Source organism: Macadamia integrifolia, chromosome 6 (genome assembly GCF_013358625.1).
Source record: "Macadamia integrifolia cultivar HAES 741 chromosome 6, SCU_Mint_v3, whole genome shotgun sequence".
NCBI classification, from domain to species: domain Eukaryota; kingdom Viridiplantae; phylum Streptophyta; class Magnoliopsida; order Proteales; family Proteaceae; genus Macadamia; species Macadamia integrifolia.
The window spans coordinates 24117828-24126621 of record NC_056562.1 but is presented as its reverse complement, the minus strand read 5'-3'; the positions used below and the strand labels follow the sequence as shown (position 1 = coordinate 24126621).

The window sequence follows — 8794 nt, the reverse complement described above, 5'->3', positions numbered from 1 at the left end:
ATCCACTACACTTCATTAGAGGTGTCCACCCCTCTCACGACTCGCACCTCCAAGATCAATGGGGAATATTTTTAGAATATTTTCTGGAACCCAGAATATTCTCAGAATCACAGAGCCACTCCCCTCAAGGACTCTATGCTTGAACAGGACTCTTCACAATCGTCTCCCACTCTCCCTCCATCAACAGCTTATAAATACCATGGTAAGCCTCCATCAAGGGGATCGATCAATGACTTCTTTTACTGGAAAAGCTCTTTTGAGCATCTGCTGTTGAAAGATCTGACTTAGGCATCGGAGAGTCCCCCGTCGGGTCAGCCCGGCTCTCCCCTATCATCTCTTCTGTGCAGGTCAATTGGAGTACTAGGAACTGCAGGGAAGGTCATCCCATCAATTTTTACCGCATCAGGATCCAGTTAGTAGTTGGAGTTTTGGGTTATAGTTTATGGTTGGTTAAAATGGGAATGATAAAAGTTTTGGTTTTAAAATGGTAACAATTTAAACCGATAAATTTTTAATTCATATATAAATATTGTGTGGTCCTTGAGTCCAAATACAAAATTACCATCTCACCCTTAGTGAGTTCAAAAATTCCATAAATGTTGATGTTTTTATGTGCACTCATTAACCTAGGAGCTATGATCAAGTAGCAAATACTTGTTTATATAAATTTACCGCACCACCCCCTAGAGAATGTCACAATTATAAGACCACCCCCTCTGTTTCATTAAATTATTCTTAGGCCCCCTATCATTAGTCACTGTTAAGGAATATACCTTATATGTTGCCCCTACTATTAATCACTAGTAAGGAATATACCTTATATGTTGATGTCAGTAATAATATTTTATTTTAAATACCAAGTACCCTTATTAAATATAAAGTACCTAAAATACCCTTGTAATAAGTTACTATGTCTTTCCCATTCAAGACCCCATTCCACCGGATTGTTCAGAGTAGCGGCAACGGACGGTGACCCGTAGGACCTTGTGTCAAAACCCCTTTGTGCTTGAATCGTGTGTTTCTTCTCTCCAGTTGATCGGTCGCCTGGTTATAATAATTAGACAACTAAAATAAAAGCTGATTATGCGTAAGACTATAGAGGATTTCCATATGAATGCTCATCAAACAAGATATCACCGGCCCTGTTCTTCAAATTCCTATAATATGTCGGCGGCAGCGATGGCATGAAGTCGAACCCACCAACTTCACTTCTCTTCCTCATCTCCCTCAATGTCCGAAATATATCTTCAGACATCAAAGCCAAGTGCTGCACTCTAGGCCCATCGTTATGCTCCAAGTAAGTCTGTATCTGACTCTACCTCTTTGTTCCAAACACTGGTTCATTCATTGGCAACAACACCAACGCATCATTGTTTGCTTAAACAACCAAATTCAATCCACTCTCACTGGTACCCACATCCTCTGTTGTAAACTCTGCAAATTCATGGAACCCCATGAATTCCTTCATATAATCCATTGCCTTAGCCAGGTCAGTAATGTTACCGACCGCAAGGTCAAGGCGGGGAATCCCATAATCAAGAAGTGGGAACGAGGATGATCCCTCAACCTTCTCGAATCAAGGAAGAAAGATTGGATCCTGAGTCCTATGGCTAATGTAGCGGAGGACTACATCGCCATAGAGTTGGACCTTAGAAATGACAATAGCACCGCCATCTAGTTCCACCGGAGGAGACCAAGGTTTTGCACCATTGGCGACATTGGCATTGAAGGCAACAACGGCATCTTCGACCTCAATGGTGATGGCTCGGATGGCAAGACAGTGGGTGGCGGCGAAGGAGTTAACGGCAGAGTGGGATAAGGTGGGGATAGCTGCGGTGTGGATGAGGTTATCAGTGGTTTGAAGAAGAAAATTAACCAGCTTACCATAGGGGATAGCCATTATGCTTATGCACAGTGATGAAAAATGCAGCTGACAGTGGCACTGTGCTACTTGTTTGCGTCTCTCTTTCTCTCCCCGAGTCTTTTTGCGCTCGCTGTCTCAGTGAAAGGTGAGAGAATAGGTAGGGGTGAAGAGAAATTGGGTTAAAATGAGTTTTAGTAATAAGGGTATAATGGTTATTTTACCTTTTGACTTAACAGTGACTGACGGTAAGGGGTCTGAGAATAATTTGGTGAAATAGAGGGGGTGATCTTATAATTGTGGCATTCTCCAGGGGGTGGCGTGGTAAATTTTCCTTTTTTCTATGTGAATTGATTTATTTTAAATAAGAGAAAAAAAAGGTCATTTGACCCAGAGGCTCCAAACATATGGAGAAATGGAACCATAATGCTCAGATGATGCTCATTCTTTGACTTCACTTCCTTATATTTATTCTTTGACCACTTCCCCACGTACTTGGCGGCTTTGGGCATATACAATACTCTCGGGTAGCATTTTTTTTTTGGGTAATTTACAACCACACCCCCTAGAGAATGCCACTATTATAAGAACACTCCTTCTGTTTCACCAAATTAGACTCAGACCCCCTATCGTCAGTCTCTGTTAAGTAAGGATCTGAATTGACATTTTTACCCTTTTACACAATACCGTTGTACCGTCTCACCACACATCCTCTCTCTCTTATTCATGAATAAAACAACACAAAACACCACTTCTTCTCTGTCCCCTCATCCTATTGTTTCTCTCTCTTTCTCTATATTCGTCAATTCTTTTTTTTTTTTTTATGAAATCTACATTCGTCAATTCGCCAAAGAAGAAAAAAATATCAGAAGTAGAGATGGAGATAGAAAACCCAAAATAGCAAAACCAGGAACCAAAGTGCTCTGTGAGTCTTTCCTCCATAATCTCTCTCTACATCTCTTCTTTCATATCCGATGAAGCCTACCCAATCCGAAACAACTTCATCGTCATCGAACTCAGCCTTCTCCAACCCACCACAGTAACCTGTGGTGGTTCCGTCGTCATTGTCGCCAATGGCGATGGCATCGAAGAAGACAGTTTTTGTATCGATATTAGATGTGGAAGAAACTACTAGGTCCAGCGAAGGGGGTGGCCAAGAATCGATCTTTGTGGAGCACCGTGGAGATCATTCGACGGTGTGTCGATGGACGGTTGTCAATTTCCCCAAGGTGATGTAAGATTTCCAATTAGGTGGGCTAGCATAGTCAAAGATTTGTTTTTAAAACCGGTTTAGTGGTGTTGACTACAGATGGAGTAAGCAGAAAGAATCCAATATTATTAGTAAGTGATCTCTATGGAGATATTGGATTCTATTAGCACACCTTAATGGTATGAAATATTTATTACTATGTGTGGACCTAAGGTATTACCTTAATGGGGAGGAAACCCTAATTTCTTTGCAGGATTGGTCCCTACCCTCACCCCTATATATAGTTATCACTGACCCATTAAGTGAGGCTAATGACCTAAAACAAAAGTGGAAGAGGGTAGATCAGACCAACATTAATCGTGTTGTACAAGGAGCATACGAGAAGACATTGAAAAGTTGTAATTCTTCAGTCATGGATTCAGGTATGCCTAAGATCTGACTCTATATTCGTTGTTGCATGCTTATCTGATCTCCATGCAATTACATAGATTTTCTATCAAGTGAAAGCTAGGGCACTATGGAGCCGTTACTTCGAGGTCGGTGGGTACGATTGTCGTCTCCTTATATACCCCAAAGGAGACTCTCAAGCCCTCCCTGGTTACTTCTCCATCTACCTCCAAATCATGGATCCTCGTGGGTCATCTTCTTCCAAATGGGATTGCTTCGCTAGTTATCAGCTCTCCATCGTTAAGAGGAGGAGAGAAGGAAGTTGTTGGTGGTTGCAATACCACCCTCTTCTTTTATTTTCTTCTTTCAAAGCCACGTTTCGTAAAGATGATGGGGGCGAGCAAAATACTGGTCCAAAGACTTATCTGTGTTCGGGTGTTCTGCTTCCAAATTCTGAGATGACGGCAACAAATTAGGACTGGGACCGATCCCTCTCCAGAGCTTGATTTATTATTGCTGAAGTGGAAGCGCGCTCTTCAGCTAGAGAAAGGTAGTCACAAGTAGGGTACGGGTCAAACCGCTGTTTCAGGTAGGAGCCATTTTGATCATCGGTCCTTTGGTTTGGGAATAAAAAAAAAAAAAAGGAGAATGATAAGGGCATACTTAGTAATTTATTTATTATGAGAGTATTTTGGTATTTTAAAAAAAAAGTGACATCAGCATATAATGTATATTCTTTAATCATGATTGACGATAGGGGTTAGAGTCTAATTGGCATTCTCTAGGAAATGGCGTTATAATTTTTTTTTTTTTTTAATGAAAGTAAATTTTTAAATACTATATCTTCTATGAAACCATTTAATAAATAATTCAATTTTAGTTTCATTACATGCACCACACCATACACCGATCCGATTAACCAGAACCGCACTTCTTTTAAATTTGGGAAGTAGAAAAAACCGCACCGTTTAACTTTAACACCTTGTTCCCTTAGGGCCCGTTTGGTATCGTTTCTGTTCCAGAAACGCCATTTCGTGTCAAAAACGAAAATTTCAATTTCTGTGTCAAAACGCAATTTTTAAACGAAAAAATGGTGTTTCAAAATTTCAGATTTTTATCAGGAATTTTTTTTTTTTTTTTTGTAAAATGGAACGAAACTGGGAAGACGGAACTCCATTTTGGAGTTTCGTTCAATCTCGTTTTTTCAGCTTTTTTTTCACTTTTTGTTCCAAAAAAACATAAACGGATCATAAGTACACCAAACAGAAGATTCTATTTTTTCGTTCCATTAACTCCAGAAACGATTTTTTAGAACGATATCAAACGGAGCCTTAGAATCAATCACATGCTTTGCTTAATAAACACGAACGATCATCATTTGTTATTTTGTTTGCAAGTGGGGAGCATCACATGTGACACGTGCAGAGATCTTCTTGGTCCCATGGTCAAACCAAAGTAACATGGCTGACTAATATGTCCAGCCGTCCAGGCCCCGGCGAAATCCTGGTCGTATATATTTCCGGGATGGAGAATACCAACTGTATATAAGTCTGGTAGAAACGGATGGCTACACTTTCAGAAGCGCAGTACCTGCGGCGGGACTCGAAGCCACGTGATATGTTAGAGGGAGGGGCCGAGGTGGCCCATAAAAAATCTTTTATGTGACAGATCAACATCCATTGCCATCCAACCATGTGGGGTCCATTTATAATATCGACAACCTGGTCCTGCACTTCTGCATGAGGTAAATTGCCAGCTGTCACTCTCACGGCCGAGCGACACCTCAGGCTCAAAGCCTCCTGGCGGCAAGTTACGAAACAACCCCCGCTCTCTTTTCTTGATTAATGGATAATCGCGTCTCATCACAAGAAACCACCTGATTTTAGTTACATAATTACAAGGACAACTTATCAGGAAGCCAAACATGACCCTATTTTTATTGATTTGCCAAACATTCTTGTCTTTTTTGGGTAATAAATTGCAAACATTCTTGTCAATAGATAGAATTTGGGTATTTACGAGTACCTGGAGAGTCGAGTAGGGTTGAGGTTTCTACCGAAAAAAAAAAAGGAAAAAAGAAAAAAAGATTATGGTTGAGGTTGAGGTAGGCCGTTGAGAGAGGGAGAGAGGGAGAGAGGGAGAGATAGGGGTGTCAATTTGTGGCCCAAACCGGGTAAACCGACCAGGACCGACCGTTTATAGACCGGCCCGGCCCGGACCGTTTATTAAACGTGTCGGGCTTGAGCCCGGCCCGTTTATAAATGGTCGGTCTCGGTTTTGCTACTTGAACCGTCGGGCGCCCGACCGAGACCGACCGAATAACGCCCGACCGAGACCGGCCTATTGTGCACCGACTTGGCCCGACCCTTTAATGATTGTAGAATACATATTTTACCCCCCAAATTAAAGAATAAAAACTAAAAAGTAAAGACATGTTCACATTTTAAATAATGGTTATATTTGGTATCATTTATTGATTTATTGACATTTTTTTGGGCTTGCATGAGTGGGTCGGAATATAATAGCACATTTTAAAGAGGGTCCGTTTAAAAACCGGTTAAAGCCCGTTTAACATTAAACATGTCCGTAGCCCGGTTAAGGCCCGACTAAAGCCCGATTAAGGTGGCCCGATTATAGCCCGAGACCGACCGACCGAATATAAAGTGTACCATGCCCTCAATAACTAAGCCTGATTAGTTAAATGGGCGGACACGGTGTAGCCTTTGAAAGTCTTCAAGCCCGATTAAGCCCGACCGAAATCGAACCGGCCCGACCGGTTGACACCCCTAGGGAGAGAGGGGGGGGGAGGGGGTGTTTAGGTAATTTCGAAGAAATATGACGGATGGACTGACGAGGACGCAGGTCACTATATGTTTGAGCTGCCACGCTCTTGGCTTCTTCACCTTTGTTTGTTTTGTTGGGAACTTGGACAGCAGTTAGCCGCAGACATCTCTTCTCCCTTTGCGTTTCCCGCAGACGAACAGTGTCAGAGGACAGCAGAGGAGAGAAGCTCAGGCGCTCACCACTGTGTATAAGAGCGTCGACGACGGGGGCAGAGAGGTTTTGTGTTTTTTTTCCGATTTCTGGTATATATGGAATTTTCTCAAACTCATTACTGTACTGATGATTCCTTAATTTTTTTTGGTTGGATTGCCTCATCCTCTCTTGAAGATAGTATATATGTTATAATTTTTCGGGGTTTTCTTGTTCTTTTCCTCTCCCGACTTCTGCAGGTTCAGGCTTTGTGTGAGTGTTGAATTGAGAAGAGATATGGGTTACTGGAAATCGAAGGTTCTTCCAAAGATCAAGAAGGTTTTTGAGAAGAACGGGAACAAGAAGGCTGCAGCTGAAGCTGAAGCTGAAGCAGGCAAGTCCTTGGACGATTCCAAGGTGAATTTTTCTTTCCCGTCTTCCCCTTCCACATATATTAGATTTCATGTTTTTTTATTTCAGATTCTCCTTATGATTCTACCCCCAATTAAAAAAAGAATCTTCGGGAACTAAGCTGTTGTAATATACTGATGATATCTTTTGGTGTATGGTCATTTGTGGGTGGTCGGGGCCCGGGATTCAGGAAGAGAAACCAGCGGAGGCAATAAAGTTAATGGAGGCGGCGACAGAAACAGAGGCAGAGACTGAAACTCATGAGACTACAATAGCAACAATAGCAATAACAGCAACAACAATAACAACAACAACAACAACAACGGATAAGGAGGAGGAGGAGGCAATAAGTGCGAAAGACAAGGAGATAGCCATAGAAGAAGTGAAGAAAGAGGAGGTGAAGGTCACAGAATCTTCTCCTTCTCATGCTTCTGCTCCTGTCGAGGAAACCAAGACAGAGGAAACTGAAATGGCTGAATATGCTGCTTCGGCATCATCTGTACCGCCCAAGGCCGAAGAAGCCGAAGTACCACCAAATCCTTGAAGGCATCAATTGAATGAGCGGAAGGCTACGATCATGAATACATGGATGAAGGAAATCATCCAATCACATACGACCAAAACTCGATTCCATCACAGCAGAGTTTTTTTTTTTCCCCCCTACTACTACTGCCACCTGTGTAAAAGGAAAAGTTCTTCTTGTTCAGAAGTTCAACCTCATCCTCATGATGATGCTAAATATGATTTGATATTCTTTGGTCCCTAGCTCTTTGTAATATTTCATATATAAAATACCTTCCTGCTGCTCTCTGATTTTAAAATTTCATGGAGATTATTTGTATTGGTACGGTGCATGCAATGAAGTGCTTCCATATGTTTAATTTGCAGTTTTGAAACAAGCAGGGTTGGTTTTTTTTTTTTCATCTCTCTTTCATTCCGCCATCTCTGCTATATATTTTGGCCCTTGTTTGTTGTCATCTCATAAGCAAAACAAATCTCTCTCATAATCAAAGAGTTGTATTAGCTTGCGTATAGTACTACATACTCCAACTCTAAACTAAATGTATATACCATCATCACTTTACCTAAGTAATGTTGCTTAGGTTGATAGGTTTAAAATGAATCACATGCATATAGTATCATTTGAATTGCAATTTCTTGTGTGAGTCTTTCTTACCATTTACTGAGCTAGTGAGCTCACCCATCATGTACACACCCTTTCTAGGTGATTTTACAGGATATTCCACAGAGGAACTCGTGTCGAGGTCCACCGATGAACCTCCAGTGGGGGATTGGTGGGTCCCAAATGGAATTGATCACAAGGACAGATGCCCGTGTGAGAACTATGTTGCAAGACAACAGTAGCCAACTTCTAAATACAGTTCTTCTTTTGATTCTTTTAATATATTTCTCCTTTCTGTACTCTCGATGGTTAAATTGTTATTTCTTGTTTAAATATCATGCCTATGGGCCCACATGTAAATATACTATGTATAAAAATTTGGGTTTCAACAGTATATGGGGAATTACATGTATTTATATATGACAAGACTTTCACTGTATTGCACTATTATATTTTCGTGTTACGTGCGGCTTGTTGTGTTGTGATTACTATATCAGATGATCTTGGTGGTTTTGGGTTACCCAGAGGGAACCCGATCATTGGTCTGGTTCTATGTGAATGGGGCGTGATATCACCGCTGCTGGCAAGTTCAATTTTCCTCCTTGTCTCCACCTCCTTATCTTCTAGACTTCAGAAACCACAAGATACAATTAAATCAGGTCCGATAGGAGACCAACATCTAGCATGATCATCCCTCATTTCCACTCCAAAACTATATCTTCCCATGTCCAATCTGTAGCGAAGTCTATCAGAAGCAGCTTCTAGAATAGCATCAATCTATGGTAAGAAAACCATGAGTGCATTATTAGATAAACCATTGAATTCTCCT

At 41.3% G+C, this 8794-nt stretch overlaps 1 protein-coding gene and 1 pseudogene across 1 annotated transcript; one reads left to right on the top strand and one right to left on the bottom strand.

Annotated features, from left to right (window-relative positions):
• Positions 1 to 1093: 1093 nt before the first annotated feature.
• Positions 1094 to 1900, bottom strand: LOC122082155 (annotated as a pseudogene).
• A 4445-nt stretch (positions 1901 to 6345) lies between these two features.
• On the top strand, positions 6346 to 7729 carry LOC122081599 (plasma membrane-associated cation-binding protein 1-like). The gene is made up of 3 exons (XM_042648775.1): positions 6346 to 6518; positions 6692 to 6848; positions 7033 to 7729. The coding sequence occupies exons 2-3, from the start codon at positions 6729 to 6731 to the stop codon at positions 7384 to 7386; spliced, it is 474 nt and encodes a 157-aa protein (XP_042504709.1). The 5' UTR covers positions 6346 to 6518; positions 6692 to 6728; the 3' UTR covers positions 7387 to 7729.
• Positions 7730 to 8794: the final 1065 nt, after the last annotated feature.